The sequence below is a fragment of the Acipenser ruthenus genome, chromosome 27, assembly GCF_902713425.1.
Source record: "Acipenser ruthenus chromosome 27, fAciRut3.2 maternal haplotype, whole genome shotgun sequence".
Classification (NCBI taxonomy): Eukaryota; Metazoa; Chordata; class Actinopteri; order Acipenseriformes; family Acipenseridae; genus Acipenser; species Acipenser ruthenus.
This window is the reverse complement of record NC_081215.1, coordinates 24,571,065-24,597,067: the sequence shown is the minus strand read 5'-3', so window position 1 is coordinate 24,597,067 and position 26,003 is coordinate 24,571,065. Positions and strand designations below refer to the sequence as shown.

Sequence of the window (26,003 nt, the reverse complement as noted above, 5' to 3'; positions counted from 1 at the left end):
GCAGGTATCAAGGGTTCAAAGCTATGACCTTTACTCCTTTTGAGAGTTCAATTTCTTTTGATACTGGCAACTCTATGGTACATAATTTTGAAAGGTAGTAGCCTTGAGAAGTTGGTATTGGAGGGGTGGAGATGTTAACCAGCCGTCTAAATTATGAAAAGTGCACAACAAGCATTTAATAACAATGGCTCCTGCTGAAAGATGACTCTATCTTGTATTAAAATATAATGTTTTTCCATGGTAAGTCATAACTCAGAAATGTACTTTAACAGGGAGGAGGTGGGTATGGTGTCGTAGACTCGTGGTTTGAAGGCAGGATAGCTATCTCTACACAAACAGGTACAAATGCGCATGGCATAAATTAATTGTGCTAACTAAAGCTGAATGAAGAGGAAGCCACCTTGTGGCTTGGAACTTGGTTCAGGAAACCTCATTATGAACGTGGTGGAGCTCGCGCATACGGCTTGAACCAGTGTGCCATCCGTAGCTCTGAGAGTGTCGTGAGGAACGGTGGCAAGATGGCGTCGGAGCCGGATAAGACTGAAATTCTAACAATTTTCAAACGACTCAGATCAATTCCGACAAATAAGGTAACGCAAATAATTTAAAAGTAACGGGTGTATACATTGGCCTGCATATCAAAAATCTTTAAGTCAAGTGTTACAGTTTTATCAAGTTATGGTAATGGTCCGATATTAATTTGTTGTTAAGCTGGTCGATTTGTAATAGTGTACGTTAGCTGTCACAGGGCCCATAGGCTAGCTGTGACAATTTTTTAAAATGTATTATTTTTTTTTCTTTTTACAGCATTTGCATTTAAAAATAAGACTTGAGTCTTTGTATGCATCGGAAAACTATGAGTATAGTTACTCGGGCAGATACAGCTGGTCAGTGTTGGAAAGCAGAAGCGTTATTGCAACAGTTTTTGTTCTCTGTAGTTTATTCATTAATAATTGTTTACAAAGTCATATTAAATGTGTAAACTTGCATCAGATAGCTGTGGCTGTCAATGTGGCATGATTACAAATTGTATTTTTTTACTATGCTTGCATCCTACAGATCATCAGCTAAGAAATAAATAAATAAATAAATAAATAAATAATAATAATAATAATAATAATAATAATAATTAAAGTTATACTTAAGTAAACAAAAAAAAACCGTACTGGCTTGGTGGTTGCTAGCATGATGCATGCAATATTAGAGCATATTAAATTTGCCACATAACGTATTATTATTATTAACGCTTACATATTTAAATTTTTTTCTGTTTTTTTTTCTGTGTTTTAGTCCTGTTTTGATTGTGCTGCTAAGAATCCAAGTTGGGCCAGTATAACCTATGGCGTATTCTTGTGTATTGACTGCTCTGGGATCCACCGCTCATTGGGAGTGCATCTCAGTTTTATCAGGTAGTTTTGAATATACTTTGACTTGCCAAGATAAACCTACATCAGAATTGAATTGCAGTATTATTCGTGACACTGGTTACCACCAGGATCAAGCGAATTATACTTCTGAAAGAATTAGTCTCTTGATCTTTTCTTGATCTTCCTGTTTTGTTTATTTTCTTCCTCTTTTCTAGATCCACAGAGCTGGATTCTAATTGGAGTTGGTTTCAGTTGAGAGGTATGCAGATTGGAGGCAATGCAAATGCGGTAAGGGCAATAATCGGATCTCTTGAGGATTGTTTGGCAATGCATACATTCTATAAAGGTTTCATGAAAGTTTATTAGATATCTATTCAAGATATCTATTCAGTCATTATATTGTGAGTGTGCTGATCTTTTCTTTACAGACTGTACATTTTTGATCATTGCCACTGTACAGTACTCATTATGTCGCTTTTTGACTTTTAGGCTGCCTTTTTCCGGCAACATGGGTGCACAACTAAAGACACAAATGCCAAGTACAACAGCAAAGCTGCACAAATGTACCGTGAGAAGATCAGGCAGCTAGCAAACACTGCACTCTCAAAGTATGGAACTGATGTAAGTATCCATTGGGAAAAAATGTTAATTAAAAAATGTTTGAAATAAATTGAACTGGATATTATTGTCCTGGCTTCTTGGTACATCATTGTTTTTGTTTCAATTTTTTTAAAGCTATGGATTGACAGTCCAGGTGGTACACAAGTGGAAAGTCCTGAAAATAAAGACGCTGATTTCTTTGCAGAACACACTCAGGTATTTCTAACATTTTTTTATTGGAACCCCAGGAATTTTAAAACCTAGTTTTACAAACCGTGACAGTTACTGTAGCCCTAATCTACATCCTATGGGTTGTTGCTGAACAAAAGATGCAGTTTGTACCAGGGAAAGGAATGTGGCTATTATTTTATCAGTAGGTGAATTTGTTTTATTTTGAAGCTAATCCATAGATGCATTTCTTCATTGGTTACCATGTGTGCGATATGCCACAGATATAATTATTATCCACAATGGTTATATAATAAATGAAATAATTGCTTGTTTTTGCTTTAAAAAAGTTTTTTTAAATCTTATTTTTAGCCTTCCAGCAGCTGGGATATGGCTTCTGCATTAACAGATCAGAATTCTGCAGGGAGCCTGCTGGTTACAGAAGAACCCCCAAAACAGGAAGAAAGCTTGAACAATCGTATGTTTGTTTTCACCGGGTTTTAAAAATATTGGAGGAGGCTGTCTATATATTAAATGTCAGTGTAGTTTATTTATTTTATGTATTTTTCATTCATCAGAACCTGAACAAGGTCCCAGCATTGAAGGCCTTAGCACATCTGCCAAAGCAACAATTGGTAAATGGATTTGTTTTACATAAATTAAACAAAAAATGTATATATGATGAGTGCATATAAAAGCAATATTAGCAGTCTTGTTGTAACCATGCATCACAATGTGTAATGTTATAATTTAACATTGGTTCTTCAAACATTTGACAATAATCGCATTATGCCAGTTTATATGGCTCTCGTCTAAAGCCAACTCAGCTTTGACTGGGACTTGAGTTTGCCCTTTATTATAGGTGGATGGCTCCTGTTGGCTCTTACATAATCAACCCAAAGCCTTTAAAGTGTGATTTACATCTGTTTTGCTATCTCCAGTAGCATGTTAGACTTTAATGACCCACCCCCTCATTTTAATGAACTGTTTATTTTGTCCTGTAGAGGATTCGATGCGTTTGGCATCAGATGAACCTCTGCCTTCTAAAGGTGATTAAAGGTGTGGTGTTGCTAACAACTTGCTGTTGGCTAGAGCCTGGGCATGTTTCCTTTTCTGATTGCCTTCTGTAAATATTAGAATATAAACTAACACTGCTTAGCTTTTCCTTATCCACACATACTCTAACGCCTTACCCTAAGCTAGCTATGGATGACAAATGTCCACCCACTGAGACTTTTGTTAACTTGTATAAATAAACCTATAATTAAAAAAAATGATAAGTTCCTTTAGGATTTACACAAACTGGGAAACGAGCCACTGGGTCATTATTTTGGGATTGAAACTTATGAATGCAAACTGGGGTAGACTTGAATTGATCCAATTTAGGCTCTGCTTCATGTTTCAATGATTCCCTAAGAAGCTTGAAAGGAAGGGTGATGTGTGAAAATCCTCAGGCTTTGTGGTGTCGCTGCCATGTTGCATGAAACCAGAGTGTGCTTATAAAAGCAGTACATTGCACTGTTTATTTTCTCTCTAATGTGTTTAATTGGGCCTAAGATGTGGTCAGCCGCCTTCTCAATACCACTGTCAGTATTTGAGAGATCTTTATAATATCTATATGAAATACAAATAGTTTAAACCTGTAAAGCATGGCTAAGTAGTTGTGACTATATTCTAAATTTATTTGCTTTTTGTTTTAGAAGTGAAGCCTTTGATCATTGGAAAGAAAAAGCCTGTTGCAGCAAAAAAAGGGGTATGTGGTGGGGGGCGGGGGAAATCAAATTCTATAATAAATGTTTTTTTGCATTTTAAATACTAGCTATAGTAAAATATCTAAATACTGAAGTTATACAGTGACTTGAAAGGACTCCATGAAAAAGGTGGGTGTGGGAGGATGCCAGCAGAAAACTCCAAAAACAGTGGACTTAGAGTCCTAATAGCTTCAGTCCCCCTTTTTTTTTTTTTTAACAAATTGAATTACAAGCTTCAGAGTTAAATCTTCATATTTAATAAATAAAAAGTGGCATCTGTTTACCCCTTTTCAGCTGGGTGCTAAAAAAGGACTGGGTGCTCAGAAAGTAAGCAGCCAGAGCTTCAGCGAGACAGAACGACAGGCACAGGTAGCAGAGAAGCTGAGAGAGCAGCAGGCCAGCGAGACCAAGAAGCAGGCTGAAGAGTCAATGTAAGTCCTTTTACTGTAAATGTCCAGAGAGATCATTTAGGTAAATGTGTGTAGAGACCATTAGTGGTTCAATGGTATTAAAGAAAGGACATATATTTTAACTAGAGGAGTAAGCATGGCTAAGATTATCTAGAACACAAACCAAAATTTGTTTACCATATAGTATTTTACCATAGAGTATTTACCATGTAGTGCTTGGAATTCACCATAATTTATTAACATCTTTGCAAAAATGTTAACACTATTAGTTATGCAGATATTGATTGTTCTAAATGTGTGAAATTGCTACAGGTTATTGACTGAGTAGTGCATGTGATTTGTGTTGATTTTAAAGCACATTTGTTTGTTTGCTCCTAGTGTTGCTTCAATGCGTCTAGCCTACCAAGAGCTTCAGATTGACAGGAAAAAGGAAGATAAAAAAATCCAGAGTCTGGATGGAAAAAAAAGAGAACAGGCTGAGAGGCTTGGAATGGGATTTGGAACCAGAAGGTAATGAAAAGAGCTGCGTGTTGAGGATTTGCATTCCTGGAACGGGGCCACAGTTTAAAATAAGTGGAATGAGAAATATTTAATAACCTGTCTGTGACCCCAGGGACACGCACTTCAGGTGATTATAGTCACTTTCTCTCGAGGTGCTTACATGCATGCAAATGACTTTGGAAGGCTATCAATACTCATGAGAAGTACTTGTACTAAAAAATAGAATTAAGTTAAGAAAAGCCTGTGTTTAATTGTTCACTTTATATTTCTGGGAGCTTTTTTTTTTCAATCCCAAGTGGGATCCTTAATTTGATTTCCCCCACAGTTGACATTTTATTTTATTTTATTTTTTTTGTATTAAGTGCGGTGTCTCATTCGGTGCTGTCAGAGATGCAAGTAATTGAGCAGGAGACCCCAGTTGCAGCCAAATCCACTCGCTCTAAGCTGGATATGTTTGATGAACCAGGATTTACAGCTGGACCTCCAAAGTAAGAGCTGGTAGACTTAACACACGTCTGCTTTCTCTGTCTCATAAATCTGATTTGTTAGATCATCCATATTGTAAATGTGACACATATCTGATAATCATTCTGTTGCATTCAAAGTAAATACACCTTTCCTTTTTATTGGCAGTGTTTTTATATTGCAATTCCATATTCCATCAGGTATAAGGATAACCCATTCTCTTCAGGGGATGACTTTGGTTCACGATGGGATTCTGATTCTACCTCCCCTTTCTCCTCTTGGGGTCTCGACAAGGAAGAGCCAAAGGAGGCTGAAGTCACTATTTCTAGTATTCAGCCAATTGGGGAAAGGTAGGTATTTATGGAAAACGGCAGGGTAATCTGGGAAGTAGGGTTGGAACAATAATTGATATTCACTATAATATTTTTGCAGCAATAATTATCGTGTTGAAAAATTATCGATAATCAATCATAATTATCGTCTGTGACCCAATGAAGCAGGAAACGGCTCTGCATTGATGAGCAGTAAGCGGCACTGAACTGTCTGTGAGACGTACACATGATCTGTGTGAGCACTGTATACGCTGGGAAGTTAAGTATTGATTTCAAACAATATGCTTAGACTTTGTCATGGTTTCAGTTTGATAAGTTGTACACTTGCAAAGCATGACTGGTTTTCTAACATTAAAACACAAATATTGTTTTGAAAAAAAAAAAAAAAAAAAAGCAAGCTCACTGTAAAATTACTGTAGAAAAGTGGACATTTTGACACAGGATTTTTGTACGTAAATTGAATGTAATTGCAAAAAGAAAACAAAAAAAAACACAACCATATGGCAAACATGTAATATAGCCTAAACAACTTTTGTTGCTTCTTTATTTTAAACTACAGTAAAGCCATGAGAACTATACTGCAGTCTATGCACCTAATGGAGAAAAATAAGCGGGTGCTGCTGTTGTAAAAAAGGGTAGTTAAGTAGAAGAGTTAACTTTTAATGGAAGGATAGGTAGTTTATTTTATTAAACTGTCTGCATACAAACAGTGATGTGCAAAACTCAGTATGTTCCTGTGACAGGATGGCTGAAAGATGATGTCCCCAGACCAGGAAGCTGACAGGCAGGTACTTGCAGGTTAAAGCACTGGATTTATTGAAAATCAAAAATAAACAAAACACTTTTACAAAAACACTGCTCGCAGAGCCAAAATAAAAGTTTAACCAAAACAAACTCTAACACAAAATACTCTGACGCCCAAAAACAAGCACTGCACGCGTAGAAATTGTTTTCTTTCGTTTCTTTTACTTTGGTTTTACTTCTCGCTCTCCCTCACATTCTTTCTCCTTCCAAACACCCACCTCGAACAACAAAAGCTGCTGGTTTTTATACATGTGACTATATCTGGATTAGCAATACATTAATCAGTCCGGAGATCATTTGCGTGGCTGACAGTCAGCTTGTCAATAATCACTGACTGACGACCACGCATTCTCACGAGCTGTCTGGCAGAGACGATCTGCTAACACTGCCTCTGCCAGACCACATTTAAACCAAACAATAACACCTTCACCCATTCTTAAATACACCAAACCAAACAATACATTTAAATACAATACAGTCCCCCGTGTTTTCAACCCCACACCAACACATTAATCACAAGCAGGGCTTTGCACTGCCCCTTCTTTACATGCAGGGATTTTCTGCTCTGCCACAGTTCCTAATAGTATACAACTCTATATACAGACATATAGATAGACAGACAGACACACATATAGAAATATCTTAATGGCATATTCACCACACAGGTAACGAAATGGCATATTCACCACACAGGTAAAGAAAAAAAAATGCTTCCAGTTAATGTTAGCAATTTTGTTTTGTTATATTAATACATTTGGTGGCACTTTTTTATTTTAATTTAAAAATAAATTAATACATTCTCAAATTAACAAATGTTTAAATAAGAAATGTGTTTTATAGGAAAACTACATAATTTATTAAAATACAAATTATAATAGGTGTGTATTTTTATACGCTCGCGTTTGTTCTGGGCATCCACCAGAAATGTAAAAACTTGCTGCATATACTGTAAGTTTTTCTTCTAAACTCAGTGACTGAGACTGGTGGTTGTCATGCTGCTCCATATAAATGATTACAATTACAATAACTTTAAATATTTTATTTATTCGACCAGTAATCACGATAATCGATATCTGAAATTTATTATCTTCCAACCCTACTGGGAAGTTTCGTCAGTGTCTGAAGGTGATATCATTCATTGCTACATATGATATGTCTGTGCAGGCTGCCAAGCAGACGAAAGCCAGACAGCAATGTAACCGTTGTGGAGTCGAGCGAGGCACGTCAGAAGTTTGCCAACGCTAAAGCCATCTCATCTGACATGTTCTTTGGGAGAGAGAGTGATGCAGAGGTAAACCTTAACTAAACTACATTCATTTACTTTAACAGTGACTTTAGGGTACTTTTTAACACGTTTTGTTTAGTTCTATTTATATGTATAACAGTATTCACTCCTCGCTAGAAAAATAAGCGGGGGAAAAAGATTCTGCTTAAAGTTTTGAATCGCACATCAACATGAATGAATCGGTAAATGACCTGCGTTTTTGCCTTTTACAGTACGAGGCAAAGACTAGGTTGGAGAGGTTGTCTGGAAATTCTTCCATTAGTTCTGCAGATCTGTTTGGGGATGGGAGCGATGGGTCTTCTGCAGGTTAGTGTAGAAAAATTGGATACTGCACATTGAGTGGATAGTCACTACAGAACAGTTTATATCTAAGTTTTTTTTATTTTTTTTTATTTTTAAAGGGGCTTCATCTTATGATAGCGTGCTTCCAACTGGCCCTGATATTGCCCAGTTTAAACAAGGTGTGAAGACAGTTGCAGGAAAAATGGCAGTACTTGCTAATGGGGTGATGAATACAATTCAGGTGAATATGTTGACCCAATACAATACATCTAGCTGTCTCGCGTTTTAGTCCAATACACAATGTTGAATTAATGGCATTATGCGATCGCCACCTCCTGCACAAATTATTTACAAACAAATTATTTTTATTTTATTTTAGGATCGTTACAGCTCTTACTGAGACTTCAGAATCTGAACATAGAGAAGAACCAGACACATTGTTCATCTGTTTGTTTTTTTTTGTTTTATCCGTATTGTTTTAAACCTGGCTGATGGTTGTATGTTTGTTTGTTTTAAGAAAATATTTTTTAACTTGACAGGGAAACTATAGCTGCTGAAAAATTATTTATTAAAAAAAAAATTCTTAAGTTTGAGGTCTCAGTTGAATTGGGTTACTTCTATTCACTGATGTTGACAAATGCCTTTTGTGTGTAATTTACAAAAATGTAAAGATGCCTAAATCATAAAGTTGAGATGAGTATTTGTCCTAGGATTCAGTTTTTTCCTCATCAAAAATACTGTGATAACCCTCTCACTGCCCAAACAGGGACTGTAACTATTTAAATTTCTACCATATTTATCTGCTATGAAAATAGTGTTAAGGTTTTTGTTTTTAAATCCTAATGATTTGAAATGAGATTCTAAAAAGGCTTTTTTAAAATCATGGTTATTTTTATAACAGTTCTGTACAATAGTGCAATTTGGTTGCTGTACTATTAAGGAGTAGTTTAGTCTAGTAATTAAATAACCATTGAGTGTGAAAGTTTATATATAATTTTTTTTTTTTTTTTTTAAATAAACTGTTTTTGGTTACTTTTATCAATGTAATATTATCCTTAAACCAACAAACAGCCCGTATGCATTAATTAATTTATAACTGGTTCGTAATATAAAAAAATATTCTGGTTGGAGCACAGTCAAGGCCCACACAGATTTTAGTTTAACCTTTTTTGCTATCCTGTATACCCCTTCAGTTGAAGTTGGTTTCATGTCTATTCCATGATACAAAACCAGGCACCTTTTGTCGGTGCAGAATTGACAGAAGGGAAATCCTGGAATCCTTCAAACAAAAGCAACGTTCACAATGATAGACGGTCTCTAATAAATCAACTAACATCGCAGTGGTGACCAGGAAAGGTAAAATATCTTGGAGTGTTGACAGGAGCAAAATGTAGTTTAACAGGGCAGGATTTAATTTTTACTTTTGCTGCTAAAATTTGGAGGAACCCGCTCCTATATGACATGCGAGTCCTGTTGAATTATTCTGCAAGACCTTTTAACAGCACTGCTTTTTAGAGAGATACAAGTTACTTAAAGAACTTGCACTGGATTGCCAAAGATGAGGCTGTAATTCCTTTTATAGGTTAAAAATCATACCTTTTTAATGCTGTGCTATTTGCTGTGCTTGTCCCATGGCATTCAAGGTAAGATTTAGCTTAATGTTTAGGCTTTTATGCCCTTAATTTTGGAACAGAATAGTTTACTGTGTGTGTTCTCAAACACACAAACTAATCAGATACTTATACCCTGTTGAGTTTGTGTCAGGAACTTGAAAATATATAATGCCTTGGTTGAAAAGCGATTTGTCACTGTGAGTGTGTTATATCCTTCATAGAATACCTGAACATTGGCAAAAAGTGTCGTAAACACCAAAGTCCTAAACTGGATACCCCTTTATTCTCACAGTTGTGTCTCAGCTATCGTGTCTCTCCTGTTCCATCATCTATATGCAATACAGTATTTCAATCGTTTGGGTTTACATGTGCTCCCAGTCCCGAAGGGCTAAAGACTTTTGAAGTGATGTTTTTCTATCACTTGTCATTTTGTAAATATTCTAAAGTGTTGATTCAGGATCTTGCATCATGCTGTTTTAACAGTTAGCCAGTTCTGACTTTGAAAAACCAAGCATGTTTTTTGAGTGTTTTCCCAGTTACACAAGTTAAATAGTGAAAACCTTCTGAGTGGAAAAGCTGAGGGTGCCAAATGAAATGCTGAGAACTTTATGGAACCATTAGACTGCCTGATGACATGGAACAATTGGACTGGCAGCGTGAAATACATTTAGTAGTAAATCCTTTCTGTTTACCACCCTCGTAACATTTCACAATGTGATAAGAGCTTTAACTTGTGTATTATCAAAAGTAGGATCTTTATATATTCCCTTGTCCTGGAAATTATATACATTTTGTTTTTTAATTAAGTATTACAGCCTTCCATTCTTTCTTGCCAAGGAATGGAGAGATTTAATTGTGTTAATATATTTGCCACTTTGCAATGACAGCTTCCTTCCTTGGGGACAGTACATAACTATGTTTTATCTGTACTTTGTAGTGATGGTAATATTGTCCTGCCTGACACTGACCCAGTGTGATTTAAAAAATAAATAAATAAAAAATAAGAACAAACATCTTTTCTCCCAAACATGCATATGTTGTAGGTGACATGTAAACCATTGCTTAATTAAGTGTTAATAAAAATGTAACTGTTCCCAATGCTGTGTTTTTTATTTGCATGCATCTATTTAGGGAGGCTAAAACTTTAATTAAATAAAGCCAGTAAACAGATTTTGTTTATTCTAAGAAGTGTTGGTACATTCCCTTTTACACCCATAAAAAGCACAGAAATGCAGGAGAAAATATTTAAAGTACCTTAGTAAAATAGGACTGTCATAAAATCCAGATGTCAGATTTTATATTGTCCCTTTTTGACAGATTTTGTTTGTCTGTTACACTAGATGGTAAATCTGATAACTGCCCCCCAATCTTCTCTACACATACCTACATTTTTAGTCTACAGACACAGTACTGTAGTCAGGGATTATAGGTACATTCTGTATGTATATGCACTGTTTCTCCCCCCAGAAGTACCTGCAAGAGAACAATAGATGTTCAGTTTAGTGACTGTTGATGTCTGACGGCTTAATAACTTTATGCTTCCCTGCTTCTCTTCTGCTCACTTGTTTCATGTTGGCATACTCTGTGGAGCTTTCCTTGGAGTGATATAAAGCAATAAGTAAAAGATAAACACCTGCTTCACTTTTAATAATTTCTGTTCTAAATATATATAAAGCCCTGAGAGATTCAACACTATCAGAACAGATGCCTCCAAACTTTTATTTTAAAGCCCACAGTGACAGTTTTACAGCATGTCTCGTGATAAATCTTACCTGATCAGTTAATCCAAGTGTAGGAGTAAAATCCATTTTATTCACCAGAATTTGCAGCATGCTGAACAATAATCCTTTGACAGAGAAAGTAGATGATAGCAGTGCGGTGGGTACCTCTGTTGTTCATCACGCATTTTCACTGAAAGCAAGAATCAATGTGTTACAGTAGCAGGTGCTGCATATCCATGTAATTTCACTGTAGATTATACATGGTACATACAATTTAACACTTCACAATGGATTTTACGACGTGTTTATAAATGCATGTTTAGCAGGCTTTACCAATAAATATGGTACACATACATTAGAAGCTTGGGCACAAAATACCAAATACCTCTACCCACTCTACATTGGATTTTAGACCTTGCTAACAATCAGAATTGATCCCCCTGGTGGTGACAAATCAGAATAACATTTCCAGATGTATTCATTGGAAAGCAGCTATTGTGTGTGATCATTTTGCACTGTGAACACAAAAAGAGGAAGCGTACTGTATGTTTCGCCTACTATGGAACTCTGAGAAATACGTTAATTCTTAATTATCATACATTATACATAAAAACTTTGTATTAAGTACCATTAACACTTTGGAGAATCTGACGTTCACAGACAACAAGTTCAGCTTTTGCCAAATTTCTACATCAACTTTATTGTCCTGACATTACAGCATTTCTGCTGAAAATCTAGCATATAGAAAAATTCCTTCAAGCTCACCAGTTCTGGCAAGTTTAATGAAATACTTCTTGAGAACTTACACAAGTGTGATCAGTTCAGAGCAGATTTAGCTGGGGCCTGGTTGTTCAAACCCCTGCCACCTTCAAAAAAATATACCTAAACAAGAGGAGTTCTGAAAGCCAGGACTGGGTACAGACCTAGTGGAGGTTTCTAACCCTGTATAAAAATACACCAGTGCAGCTCCCTCTCTATTGGTTTTATTTGTTTTTAGTTTTCCATTAGTGGGATTGCTTTTGTTTTTTTTAATGTATTAAATTATAAGTACCACATTTTGTTAGCATTACAGTAGCTGATCCTGTAACTCCTTGTGACACTTCTATTGACATCAGCGAAGATCCCACTAAGTCTGGTAGTTTTCTGAACACTTCTTTCTTAGTTTCATAGACGTAATAGATATAGTCCACTCTTCCTGTCTCCATTGATTCACTTTTTACAAATGCCTTAACATGTTATATAATTGCAATTATCACAACAAAGTGAAGCAGAGAACTTTTTATTGTGACATTAATTACTAATGTAGTTATGCAATTGCAGATCTGCGGTTTTGGACCGCTACACAGACTTCTTGAAGAGATATCTTTTAGTGACTGAAAATCTGTGCTATATTTGGTAGGACTTCACATGTTGGCTCAGCTGGACAGAGCCTAATTTAAGCCCAAAACCCTATTACTTGTGCAGCTGCTGAGAAAATAAGATTGTAAGTGGCTCTCATTCTTGAAGTTGGCAGGTACTGTAAATTATATCTTATTTATTATATCTCTTTCCCACCCTGGGGCTAGTCAGACAATTTACACAAGGCATTTAACGATTCCCTTGTTTTTCAGCATTTTTTTTTGCTCACCTCTCCCAGCCTTTAATATCATCATGATGTAGTGGGTGTTGTTCACCAGCTGCCTCCTGGAAGCCTTCAGTTCAATATCTAAACGTATTGAGTAAGCTGCAGTTGGGTAATAAGGACAAATGGATTGTTATGTACTAAGCTCAAGGCTACTTAGACACCTGCACCAGCCTGTTTGCGTAGTTTGACAACTTTTTAAATTTTTTTTGTTCGCAATTTTCTATTGAAGCCCAGGGTTTGGGGCCCATATGACCGTATGCAATCTGGTGTAGGTTGATATCCATTAATAACTGATCAGCAAGATTAAGTTTAGGAATTACCCAGATGCGTTAGTTGGAGAACCTTGTCTCAGGAGCTCCAGGGTTAGAAACACAAAGACGCTCAGGCGATAGTTCCTCTGTAGGAGAGTACTGTCTCAGACCCACTGAACTGGAGCTCTAGAACCCAGTACAACTAAGAATGATTGGAAATAGTGGGAGATCTACAGACTGTTCCCATATTGAAATGGACTATCCACGTAAATAAAATGAGAAGCCAAGTTATTTTTTTTTTAATAAGATACCAAAACACGATGGATGATCCCTTTATTCTAGCTTGACTGCTTTTGTACATAGACATTGTTTTTGGTCAGAGATATAACTACTTCTGCGAAAAATAAACTCTGGAACTAGAACCAATGGCTATAATATAAGAAGCAAACAGTTCAAACAAGAGTTTGCATTTTCTAGTTTAAGACAATCTCTGAAAGTATTCTGAGCTTCATTTACTTTTGCTTCTTAAAAGAATATCAGGTAGAACTTTTTTTGACAGGGTGTTTCTCCTAATATATCAAAAGATGTTTATTTTGTTTTTTGGTGTCAAGAGCAGAAATAGAACGACATTAAACAACTGAGGTTGTTGTGTGTATCTGTCCCATAAGATGTTGGTCCTGTCTAGAGAAAGTGATTATCAACAAGTTCTGATTTGAATATGCACTAGGTGGAGCTGTTTACAGGGAGAGCTCCCGGTTTCAAAGCTCTGTCAAAAAACAATAAGTAGAAGGGACTGTGAGGCAGTGTAAAGTGCAAACCGAAATGGAAGAAGGTTGAAAAGAACAATTCACTGCAATTCTAAAAGGCACAAGATGATTCAAAAATAATATCTACTACTACATTTGCTTATTGCTGAAATTTTTACAAAATGCGGATTGGAACATTTTACGCAATATTGGAGATTAAAGGTTATTCAGAGTCACCAAAAACATATACAGTATTTACTGTTCGATGCAGGATAGTACGTCTCTAGTGCACAGCTATGGATAATGTGACAAAGGCAGGCAACTAGAACAGATGATAAACTCTTGAACTCACATCAATGCACCTCAACACAGAAATATCAAAAGGTCAAAGTAACACAATATTTGAATAATTGCAATCAACACTAATCAAAGTTAGTAAAATAATTAAACAAGCATTCAAGTGTTAAAGGTCAATGACAATAGCATGGCTATGAATGAATAAAACCTTGAATATTAAAATCTACTGTAGGTGGCACTGTGTAGATCTGAACATCACCCACTCTAACACATTCAACAGTTTCTCAACCCCCAATCTCGTACAGACACACCTAACACAACTTCAAAGGCAAACTTTTTTTTTTCCTTCCTTTTTTCTTGAAAGCACATTAGCTTCCTTGTCAAATAAATTTACAGGATATATCAAATAATTTACATACAGAGAATTACATGTGATTTTTATACTCCCAAGACACTCTCAGCATGCATGTACATTTAAAGAATACATTCCTTTTTTGGATTCAGGAGTTCTTATTAACAAAGGTAATTATACAGTTTTCACATAGTGAAAAACCATCCAATTTCAACAATTTCCTTGCTGGTTTTTATTAATCTAGTGACCCCTATAACCACACACTAGATGTCTCATGATTTTTAAATGTCCTCCTGTTATGAGATAAAGCAGTTCTTAGAAGAGTCATCTCCAATAATTTCACTACGGTTCATTTGTTCCTAAACGGTGGCATACAAAACAATCTGTGTTGTTTTTCTGTTAGCCTTCAAGCAAAGGGTACCTTATCCATCTTAATAAAAACAATAAGAAACCTCATCCAACAACCTCGCAAAATAATACATGTGCAACTTCTGAAACACACTGCATTGGAATAGGACATGGATTATTAACATGTATTTCTGAATGATACCCGCTCATAATGAGGATGGAGTACCCCAAAAAAATTAAAGGGCCCACCACTACCACAAAAAAATAAATAAATGATGATTTCTTAAAATTAGAAAAATTAACAAATAGTTCTCAGAGCCTAAATTATATTCATTTAAAAAACTGGCACTTCACGTCAGAACTTGTGACAATCTTTTAGAAACTGGCACTGCTATGTTTCAATGAGTCTCCCATTCCTCCTTCTGCTTCCACAGCTGTTTTGTAATGGATCACAATTCCTGCAGTTTTCCATTCACCCCCAGTTGTAAAAGTAAACTTTCTGCCACACAGGTAAGTAATCCAGCAGAGGACCTGTGTGTATAAAAACAGAATAAAACCCAAACATTATCCTGCACACAGAAAAGATATATAACCCACTTGAACGTTTTTTAATGCAAAGCATACTATTTTTTTTCCCTTTGCAGCAGTTTGAGATTTCGTTTTTATTATTACTGCCGATGTAAGCCTAAAATAGTAAGTTAGATTGATCTACTTCATTAAATGTATAAAAATATGACGGCTCAGTTACATAGTTTCTAATAAAAGACACAGATTCCAACAGCAGCATAAAGTCCAAAACAGAATAAGCTGAGCCCTAGTTTCCGAAAACTTCCGTCAACATATACTAGAAAGCATACAGTAGGTAGGGCTAGCTTGATAAACTGTATTTTGAGAAAACTGACTGTAAACCTTCTTTGGTTATTAACGATACCTAAAACTTAAAAATAAATATTTTACTTACGTGCTACTAGCCCAACTCCTGGCACATAGTCAGCCAATAAACGCAGCAAAAACATGATTCTTGTCCTAAGGAGAAGAAGTTTAAAAAAACCTTGGTTAATATGTTTTGAACAAGAGTGGAGAACGCAGATCAAAGCAGAAGAGCAAACCCTGGGATGCTGGTCAGGTGTTAGTAATGGTCTTACTGAGAGTATCTGTCGTAGAAGGGAGATCTCAGCAGGTAGTAGAGGAGGAGGAATGCTCTGCGTCTCATCTCTGCCCGCTCTCGTCGGCTCAGTCTCTTTGTGTCTCTCATTAAACTCAAACTGGCAAGAAACAAACAAGCCGTGATGTATCTTTCCCCATCAAGTTTCCAGCTAGCGAACAGTAATGACTGCATGAGATAATCTACAATTGACCTCAAACCCCTATAATGATATTTACATTCACCAGCTATCAAATACTGTATGTTTACTTGGTAATGTCCAGAATCCCAGAAATGATCCACGGCTTCCAGGATCTACTTCCACAAACACCAAGACCAAGCACTGGAGAGGGAGTGGGTTAAAGACGAAAACATTTTGCATGGCAGTCTATTCTTTTAGCACTTTCTATAGAGACCATGGATTAAACACAAAACGCTAAAAAAATAAGATATCTACTCTTGTAACTTGTTTGAAATTGTACAATTTGAAGAAAAAAAAAATCACTCTAAAATCCATACAATTCTGAACAATGACTGGCAAGCTGCGTCCTATACCAATAATTATTTCTCCCCGCATCGTTCACCCTTTTGATGTTTTTTTTCAGCCTCCGCTTGCTGGACGATGTCCAAGTTTTAGTTAATTTTCAGGAGACAGTCTGCTAGGTCCCCCGGGACTACTTCAAGCTGTCGTTGCAATTATGATGAGACATTCAGTTATGGTGGAGACAATGGCTGCCTGACCCAGATGTGCTCTACCTTTACTTATTGTTCAAAGATGTTTTTCGTTTCTGTTTTGAGTTTTCCCCAGGGCTTTGCTTTAATGCTGCTGTCTGAAGAGACAGCTACTTCTTTGTTCTGCAGCTCCTTCTTATTATACCGTAACAATCGACTCCCACGAAAGATGGGAAGAAAGAACAAAGTACATTCTCCAGGATGAGCAGATGTGGGATGTGAATTGGTTTCTGTAATTTGCAAGGAGAAAATAAACTATCTTAAATGTGTGGCAATAAAACACATGATCAGAAAATGGCAAGCGAATGATCTGGCAATGCTTGCAAAATAAAACCAGACTGACACAGATAAATGACTTTGCTACCAAACCAGGTACTCAATAAACAGTCACTGAGGTTATCAAGTGCTGCAGGATACAGTGGACAAGAGGGCGTGCAATAAACAGAGACTCTGCAATGGTCTCTTGTAGTCCAAGGTGGGTAGGGGGCTGGAGAAGTTCTTCCTCTGGCCTCCTGGGTGGGTTGTCATGCTGAGGTGCACCCCAGTGTCTGGACTGGAAAGATGGGACTGAGACAAAGAGAGAGAGAAAGCAAACAAAACAACATCTTTAAAGGGACCCCCAGGAATGACCCATATTACTACACGCTGAATCACCTTTATTTTTTCTATTGGCTGTCGCTGCCTTCAAGAAGCTACTGAAGAACCGAAACCGTTGTCTTTAAATGAAATGTTCATTAGATGGATGACAAAGAAAGCACCTTCCAAGTAACCTTTAAACCCCCCTGATGGCAATTTAAAGAACTTTGTAAATCTCACTGCTGCTGAGCGACCTCATGACCCTTCCACAGCGCTGCCCAACGAAAGCTGGCTCCTCAGACGGGACTTCATCTTTATCTTCATTTTCTGTTCAGGGGAACAATAAGACAATTCAAATAAAGGACATTCAGACTTCCAGGAAAAGTACATCCTAAGATGGAAATATAGAAACATACATTAAAATATGGATAAAAGCATATAATCTGAACTCCACTTTACTCTTAAATAGTTTAAACACACATTTGTATAATTGATATCTAAATGTCGATCTATCTATATACATGCACAGCATATACACAGTACATAACTGTAATGATGTTTTATTTTATTCATGTAAAGAATTCAGTTAGACACAGAATTGAAATAATACAGACCTTAAAAGAATACATGCGTTTGCTTGTGTATTTTCTTACCTTTGCAGCCGAGCTGCGTCTCTCTGTCAAGAGGACTGATGGGAGGAGATGTCTGGATTCCAGCTTTGTACCAAAATAGCAGAAGGATCCGCAGGACTGCCCTGGGAAAGGAAGCAAATGCTATCTAGCAGCCTCTCATTAGTATAGGCTTCCCAGGCTCCATCAAACAAGCTCTCATTAAGCAATTCAAGCTGGCAAGTTCGTACATTTTGTACAGTACCACCTACTTTGCCATGGCTAATAAATGAGAACTCTTAAGACCGGAATTATTTGTACTTGTTATAATGGTTTGAAATTACTAACCATCATTCTGATCACATACTGCGATGCTTGCACTGAGAAGCAGTTATGTAAAGACTTATTTTATGTTTTATTACCATACTTCACCTAGCAACCAGGAAACATTAAGGACAGATTTAGGTTGGGTTGCAAAAAGGACTATTTTCTGTTGAATTTAAATATTTTAAATGAAAACAAAATTACATGTTATGTATGTATAAGTTATGCAAGCTGCTTTGCCTGCTTCAGGACCCCACTGAAAATGAATAAATCATCCAGGACAACTTGGTAAAATAAATATAAATAAATAAATAAATAAATAAATAAATAAATATAAATAAATAAATAAATAAATAAATAAATAAATAATCACCCTAGAAAATAGTTTTTTTCTTCAATTTATATGAACGGAAACGTGATTTTAATCCTCAGCTTTCCAGAAAACGTAAAACCCCAAGAGTGCCGTCAGAAACGCGAACGAGTTCTGCGGAGGTAAACTTTAAGATGTCAAAGGTCACAGGCAGCAGGCTGTCAGCTCTGCTTTTGTGTGTTGAAGTTCTGTCTTCTGACTCCAGCTTTGGGGAAAAACCAAGTCTGCTTCAAAGGGTCGGAGGACAAAGCCTTTTGTGGGTTCAAGGGGAAAAATCGAACTTGAAGCGGTTTAATTTCTTTTAAATTTATGCTTTGCGGTTTTAAACCTTCCTTTAACCACTTATTTGTATTATGTGTTCTACTTAAACTGACTGGCAAAAAACTTTTCCCAGAAGAGAGGAATAAAGTGGCAGGGCAGATAAATGTAACACGTTGGGCTTTTCATTCCTGAAGAGATTTGTCGGAGATAAAAACTATTTCATAGAACTTACCCGCCCAGCACAGCTTTTCCCTACATAGGTCTCACGTGTGCAGTTATCAAAGAAACATAACTTACTGCAAACAATGTATTTAATTTATTACAGGATATCTGGTCCTGAGGAGGGTTAAATAAATATCCATATGCAAGCCTTGCTTTCAGCTAGTCTTGCACTTCCTTGCTCATTTCACCTGGAGTTTCAAATGGTCCCAACCCCTTCCACAGCTTCTCTCCTGTCATTTACCCATGAGCTGCTTCCTCTATTCACAGCTATGCTTTGCAGCCAGTAACATGCTTTGACCCCAAAGACACTGCTGCGGTGCACAATTGTTAAGATGTATTGACTGGTTTGTGTTAGCTGCTACAACAGCTTCAACATAAGTTGCCTTGAGAAATCCAGGCCCTTACTTTGCAAGCTGAATGAGGATGATGACTACCCAGCGGCACCGTTCTCCATAGAGCTTCGCAGCCCCCATCTCAGTGAAGACCTCCACATATTCCAGCACAGTGAGCCACATCAGGAGCTTCTGCTGGGATAGAGACTGACAACAGGAATTACACACAGCATATACAGCAGACTCTTGCCAATCCCACAACTGGGAACAGACTTTTAATCTAAACACACACCCATTATGAAATATGATTGTACTTCTATTATACATGTGTACATTTATAGATGTTTCTTTGTCTGATTTTAGGATTTTTTTTTTATATCATATATGCATATATATGTATACTGTATCACTAGATCACATGTGTGTAGCTTGAATTCCTTACCATAGGCAGGCTTCTACACAGTCCTTTCCGCAATATTCCATCGTTCAACAGCACTAGCAGGTTGGAGGCTGAATACACTGTAAAAGAAAAGTTTTTGTTTTTTTTTTGTTTTGTTTTGTTTGTTTTTTTTTAAAATCAGCTTTTATTTATTTTAGAGTTTAAACAACAAATTGTTCTTGCCGCTTGCACACAGATCCAGGGTTGTCTGTTGCATAGCTTACCTAGTTCTGAGAGTTCATGGGAATCAGCGAACCGCCCTGCATTAAAAAAAGGAAAAAAGAAAAAAAAACATTTTTAATTGAACAATTCCGAAACTGCTGCCGGTCGTGCAATTATCTCTCTCTCTCTGAGAGAGAGAGAGAGAGAGAGAGAGAGAGAGAGAGAGAGAGAGAGAGAGAGAGAGGAGAGAGAGAGAGAGAGAGAGAGAGAGAGAGAGAGAGAGAGAGAGGAGAGAGAGAGAGAGAGAGAGAGAGAGAGAGAGAGAGAGAGAGAGAGAGAGAGAGAGAGAGAGAGAGAGAGAGAGAGAGAGAGAGAGAGAGAGAGAGAGAGATTGGAGTAATCATTTTGAAAAAAAAACATTTTTAATTGAACAATTCCGAAACTGCTGCCGGTCGTGCAATTATCTCTCTCTCTCTGAGAGAGAGAGAGAGAGAGAGAGAGAGAGAGAGAGAGAGAGAGATTGGAGTAATCATTTTGGTAACAGAAAACCGTTAACCATGCTAAATGCAGCAGACTGCAAATGTCGTCAATTTGTATACAACTTACTGCAAAGTTGACAAAGAGAAGGAGAGTTATACCTTTTATTGGATTAACTAAAAACGAATTAAAATCACAAGCCTTTATAAGACTTCAGAGCTCTCTTCTTCAGGTGAAAGTAGAAATATTTATTGCAGTACTGGTACAACCCAAGGATACACAGCACGTGTATGTGATATTAGTTCATTTCTTAACAGTGGCATTATTACTTAGTTTCCGTTTCTGTTGCACTTTGCCGATATTATAATACTATAGGAATGTAATGACTGCACTGAACTGCAAGTCTTACCGGCGATGAGGTAAGACAGTGTCCTGACAGTGCCTTCGAGCTGCGCTGTGGCGGCTGGGTTCTTCGTAACATAGCTTTGGTACCGTCGGTATAAAAGAAGCAGTTTTTCCCTGCAGTGCACTGACATTGTGACAGACAGTCATACATCCAAAATAATCCGAGCGATTCCGGATTAAGTACCACTTCCCGAAACAAAAACGTTGTACTTCCTGTCGTACGGCAACCAACTTTCCATCGAAATTTATTGTCGCCACCTACAGTTCAGATTTGGCTATTAAACCTGCTGTCAACACTTTTAAAATCTCAGTATGTTAAACATTCTTGAATCTTCCAGTTTTGTTATAATATATTCTGCAATACATCCAATAAAACGTTTTTCTATTTTTCTTCCTTTACCTATAGCATTTTTTTTTTTAATTATTGGAAATGTACTTCCTGTCGTGCAGCCACTACTTTCTTAAAGAGACAAGCTCCAGAATTACGGAATGCGTGGTGGTATCCTAAAATGTAATTGCGTACTGCAGTGGTGTATTTCAATACGAGAATTGTGAATCAGTGCCCCTATAGCATACCACCTGTTACATGACCACTTGAATCTACCTCAACGTGGGCTACCTAGTAATGGTTTATTCGGCTGGTTATTTTTCAGGAATCTGGGATACGTGCAAGAATTCAAAATTGATAAACCCCTAACCTTTGCAGCGGGATCAGTGAAGTTTTAACAGGTGACCTGATCTGCAGCCTTGAGTAAATAAGAAGTGCAAGAATCGGACATCAATGCCTAGAGTAAGCATAACCCTCATTTGTAATAAAAACTAGAATCTCTATAGGTATATATAGCTTAGTGCATTGTTGTGTCAGCAAAGGAGATCAATCCACTGCTAGGGAGGTGCTAAACAGCGCGGATTGTGTGAACTCCTGTTGAAAGCTTGAAGAGTAAGTAGCTCCAAATGACATTTTCCAAGTTATGTTCTTTAATATCTCATTATATATACAGTATATATAATGTTTGCAGTTATTCTGAATGATTTCATTGCAATTGCTCAAATATTGTGTTCAGCCAAAGTAGTGGTATAGAGGTAATGTTCAGTGCCATCTAGTGGTCTGCTACTTGGAAACATGTTTACTTCAGATTGACTTTTTGCTGGCAATACATGGCTGTGCACTAGATGGTGCTGCTGCTTACTTCTGTAAAGATACTGGCTGATCTAAGTTTATATCTACTATAATAAAAGAGAAGCTCCTGAATTGAAAGCACCGTGACACAGACTTAGCTAAAACATCAAAAACACCCAGTAATAGAGTAATTGATTACAAAGAGTATAAAAACATGAGGAGAGTAAAGACAAATTAGGATGCCTGCAGTTTGCAATGTCTTTTAAAATTGCATTTACTGCACTTTCCCTTAGTTAAACCATGATGTGTACCATATTAATCTGTGATTTACTTGGATTATGCTGCAGTCTCTGTTTTTATAGGGACTGGAACACACATGTATTGGTTTCTTGATGCTTACCGGTTTACAGTTACTAAATTCATTTTATGGTATTTTTAGACAACAATGAAACGACTTTAAATATCAAAGCATTACTTGTACTTCAGGGTGCAATAGGTATTGTGAAAGGTAAACACACCTGTACTGTTATTGTTATTATTTGTTTATTTAGCAGACGCCTTTATCCAAGGTGACTTACAGAGACTAGGGTGTGTGAACTATGCATCAGCTGCAGAGTCACTTACAATTATGTATCACCCGAAAGACGGAGCACAAGGAGGTTAAGTGACTTGCTCAGGGTCACACAATGAGTCAGTGGCTGAGGTGGGATTTAAACCAGGGACCTCCTGGTTACAAGACCCTTTTCTTTAACCACTGGACCACACAGCCTCCTGTGCTGGAGTGCAGTTTTTGTCACTGGTTTGAAGCCTGGTTGTGTTGATCCCCACAGTGCTAGTAGGTGGACTGCAGTGATGAGGCGACATTCAAATTGGGCTTTTCAAATTGGATAGAGAAACAGGTAGGATTGATAAACAATTGAATAATAAAAAAATGGCCTTATCATTAATAATAATTAAAAAAACAAATAAATAAACATGGTAACATCATTTAGAAATGTTTTATTGATGTAATATTTTTTAACAGGGTTATACAGAATTTTACCAAAATTACTATGGGATTCAAAAACGAACTGATTTTAATGGCACCCCAGTAGGGTTTTTCTAAATGTTCTCTGGCTCTGATAATCTATCCGTATTCTCTGTGCATTGGGATTTGGAGTTTCAGTGAATCTTCTACGTGCTTACTCTTTACAGATGAGTGACTATAAGCCCCTTGCCTATAATGTTATGCGTTATGCCCAGTTCCTCTCCGACTGAGTTCTGCAGTAGTACTGTCATTTCAATATAAGACATGCTGCTCCCCATTACATAGCAATTCCTGCCTAGCTTTTCAATTTAGGAAACATTTTGAGATTCAATACGGTATTTTGTTCTTAATATTACTGATAAGAGGAATTTGGGCATTGATGTAAAAAACTATAATGGAAGGTATAATAGCGAATTGCATGTGAGACAGAAGCATACTATACATCTGTAATATACTTCACAGCAGTGCAAGCCATCTCCACAATAATAAAGCTGTTATAATACATTTTAAAGCATGATCCACAGGAAGGCATGGACCTCCTGTTGATCTGCCACATTACTTCTACAGAGTGAGCTTTTTGGTATAAGTGCTGATGAAAACTTGTTTTAGCTATGAAGCAATGTGCTATTTATACATTTACCAATAAATAAATCAATAGATACAGAAGGCACTTAAAAGATAGACAAAACTGAGCAGGTCAAAATATACAAATGGTGCTTATTGAAGAGTATGTGCAATATTGTTTGGGGAGCACGGTAACATTGCATTACATCTTTATAGTTGCATTATGTCCATTACATTTGACTTGCCATTGTTCAATGTTTAGTTGAATATACCGTCAGAATCACCTGTGTGTTTGTGTGAGTGTTGTCCTGTTTCATTTAATTACGTTTCTTTTTCATTTTCGTTTTTTTTTCGATTGCTGACGAAGGTCTGTATTTACCGGTGTTCTACGTTGCCATTGGCTGCGTGAAACAGCAGGCAGCAGCTGCTGTTTGTCCACACAGTGTATCGATAACCGGTGCAATCGATGACGCAGGATAAAACAGGTTAGGTGAATCAATTGCAGAACAGATGGAGTAGAAGGTTGAAGCTGCTTGTGAAGAAACAAGGGTATTGAAACTGGGAATTTAAACTGGGGTCCACTGGAATTTCACACGCCTTTAAGTTATCGGCAAAGGATTTAAGGTACGTGACATATTAACACCAGTCTAGAAAAAACACAAACTTGCATATTTAGTTTAACACTGACTAGCTGTCTGATCGTGCTGCTTACTGTGATCAAACATTTCTATTGGATAGCAGTAAATGCAAGTGGTTAGTATTACATAGGAGTTTATATATATATATATATATACACACACACACACACACACACACACACTTAAAAAGTTGACAGTCAAAGACAAATATCAAGTCTTATCTCCCCCGTGCCATGCCTAACCCTTTTATAGCCTATAAAAGGATTGTGCATGGTACGGGAGAGAATAAGACTGATATTTGTCTTTGATTGTTAACTTTTTTTAATGTACTGTATTAATAATGCTGTTTGTATTTTAAACCCTACAGATAGGGTTTAAAATAATGTTTCTTTTAGCACAGATCACAATGCAGTAAACTGTTTCACGTTTGAACTTAATGCTTGAATGTTAAATAAAATAAATATGCAGTCTAGAGTAAACTAAACAATATCGAAGTTGTCATGGTAGTTTAAAATAGTTTCAATTGTATGCATTCGGATGCAAAGGAACGGGTAGACTTGAACTTAGATATGCATACAGTGATGGTTGCCTACCGTGTTTCCTAACTTCCCTTTAAAAAATCAATGTACCGATTGCAGGTTCAAACAGTCGCGGACCATACGGTACCAATTCTTAATACACACAGGGAGCAGCAGCGCGATTGGTTCCGAATTTTAGTGTTTGTTTGTTTGTTTGTTTGTTTGTTTAGGTTCTAGAGCTGTAGGAGTGGTTTTGTATTTGTGATTTGGGTGGATATTAAGAACATTGATGTTTTCTGCAGCGCAGCGGTTCAGCAAACTCTGCTCTTCATTTATGCATAACCCATATTTGACAGTTTGCCATTTATACTCCTTCACCTGTGCTGGTATGAATATTATATACAGGATACTAATTATAATGCATATTAGAAATGCTCGTAGGTTATTATGATTAATATACGTTAATTTACCTTTATGATTTTTTTTTTTCCTTGGGGGTGGGGTTCAAGTTTAAGAAATCCTGTGCCTATCTATCTATCTATCTATCTATCTATCTATCTATCTATCTATATTATATTCTATTTATTATTATATTGTGTTTATTTTGACTTTAAGCAGATTACAGTTTTTATTAACTATATTTCCACACCTTCCAAAACAAATTTTGTATTTCATAAGTCCTTCTGCCCGAAGCGGCTTCTTGTGTCTTATGGGAACATGCAGTCGTTTAATTGAATTTATTGGTACAGAAAACGTCACATTACTCCGACCCACGGAGACACAATTGCCAAAATGCCCTCTGACCCTGCATTAAATAAACATGTCCCTCGTGTTTACCAATACGGCTAATCAATTTAGTAAAAGCACTTGAGGTATTTGTCGCACAGTGAAAAGCGTGAGAAATGATGTTGTATATGACCAGGCTGCATGGTAAAAGTCTCTATAAATAAAATAAAATAAAATTCCCATACATATCCAATAGCCTTAATTTATATACGTCTAACTGCACATGTTTGTCTATTTGCTATAACTACCATTACCGTAATATTTTGGTTCTATATTTTAAACCTATGATGTATTTTACATTTCTTTTAAAATTTATACCTTGCTTTGTTCTTGAGAAAAAAAATCTTTCTAAATTTAAAAAAAAAATTTTTTTTAGATTGT

General features: G+C 36.7%; 3 protein-coding genes across 12 annotated transcripts in view; 2 read left to right on the top strand and 1 right to left on the bottom strand.

Moving 5' to 3' along the window:
• Positions 1 to 381: 381 nt before the first annotated feature.
• On the top strand, positions 382 to 10,671 carry LOC117432081 (ADP-ribosylation factor GTPase-activating protein 2-like). Of its 3 annotated transcripts, XM_034053527.3 has the most exons (17): positions 383 to 590; positions 1,291 to 1,409; positions 1,583 to 1,655; positions 1,857 to 1,988; positions 2,103 to 2,183; positions 2,508 to 2,613; positions 2,714 to 2,770; positions 3,140 to 3,184; positions 3,836 to 3,888; positions 4,181 to 4,317; positions 4,675 to 4,806; positions 5,160 to 5,285; positions 5,463 to 5,612; positions 7,563 to 7,689; positions 7,896 to 7,989; positions 8,085 to 8,206; positions 8,345 to 10,671. In XM_034053527.3, the coding sequence occupies exons 1-17, from the start codon at positions 519 to 521 to the stop codon at positions 8,363 to 8,365; spliced, it is 1,647 nt and encodes a 548-aa protein (XP_033909418.3). In that variant the 5' UTR covers positions 383 to 518; the 3' UTR covers positions 8,366 to 10,671. The 3 variants fall into 3 exon arrangements, with proteins under 3 accessions (XP_033909420.1, XP_033909418.3, XP_033909419.3); XM_034053528.3 differs by lacking the exon at positions 3,140 to 3,184; XM_034053529.3 differs by lacking the exons at positions 7,896 to 7,989; positions 8,085 to 8,206 and having other exon boundaries at positions 382 to 590.
• Positions 10,672 to 13,765: 3,094 nt separating this feature from the next.
• LOC117432082 (peroxisomal membrane protein PEX16-like) lies at positions 13,766 to 21,202 on the bottom strand. Its single transcript, XM_034053532.3, has 11 exons — positions 20,974 to 21,202; positions 20,150 to 20,185; positions 19,929 to 20,005; positions 19,560 to 19,693; positions 18,023 to 18,123; positions 17,610 to 17,696; positions 17,211 to 17,360; positions 16,332 to 16,404; positions 16,063 to 16,182; positions 15,879 to 15,943; positions 13,766 to 15,448 (listed from the first exon to the last, which is right to left on the bottom strand). Exons 1-11 carry the CDS (start codon positions 21,098 to 21,100, stop codon positions 15,390 to 15,392), a joined length of 1,029 nt encoding a protein of 342 aa, XP_033909423.2. The 5' UTR covers positions 21,101 to 21,202; the 3' UTR covers positions 13,766 to 15,389.
• Positions 21,203 to 24,117: 2,915 nt separating this feature from the next.
• LOC117431992 (xylosyl- and glucuronyltransferase LARGE2s) overlaps positions 24,118 to 26,003 on the top strand; it is a 107,593-nt gene continuing 105,707 nt past the window's right edge. For all 8 annotated transcript variants that reach the window (XM_059002465.1, XM_059002461.1, XM_034053358.3 and 5 more), the window contains exon 1: positions 24,118 to 24,304. The gene's annotated coding sequence lies outside the window, so the exon portion shown is untranslated. The remainder of the gene's footprint in view (positions 24,305 to 26,003) is intronic.

What these genes read in the sequence shown, in the direction of transcription:
- LOC117432081 (XM_034053527.3), top strand. Translation starts at nt 519, where the DNA reads ATGGCGTCGGAGCCGGATAAGACTGAAATTCTAACAATTTTCAAACGA. An exon ending in GATCAATTCCGACAAATAAG is followed by an intron (nt 591 to 1,290) that starts GTAACGCAAATA and finishes TCTGTGTTTTAG; the next exon opens with TCCTGTTTTGATTGTGCTGC. An exon ending in TCTCAAAGTATGGAACTGAT is followed by an intron (nt 1,989 to 2,102) that starts GTAAGTATCCAT and finishes ATTTTTTTAAAG; the next exon opens with CTATGGATTGACAGTCCAGG.
- LOC117432082 (XM_034053532.3), bottom strand. Translation starts at nt 21,100, where the DNA reads ATGTCAGTGCACTGCAGGGAAAAACTGCTTCTTTTATACCGACGGTAC. An exon ending in CATGAGGTCGCTCAGCAGCA is followed by an intron (nt 17,361 to 17,609) that starts GTGAGATTTACA and finishes TCTTTGTCTCAG; the next exon opens with TCCCATCTTTCCAGTCCAGA. An exon ending in GGGATTCTGGACATTACCAA is followed by an intron (nt 16,183 to 16,331) that starts GTAAACATACAG and finishes GTTTCTTGCCAG; the next exon opens with TTTGAGTTTAATGAGAGACA.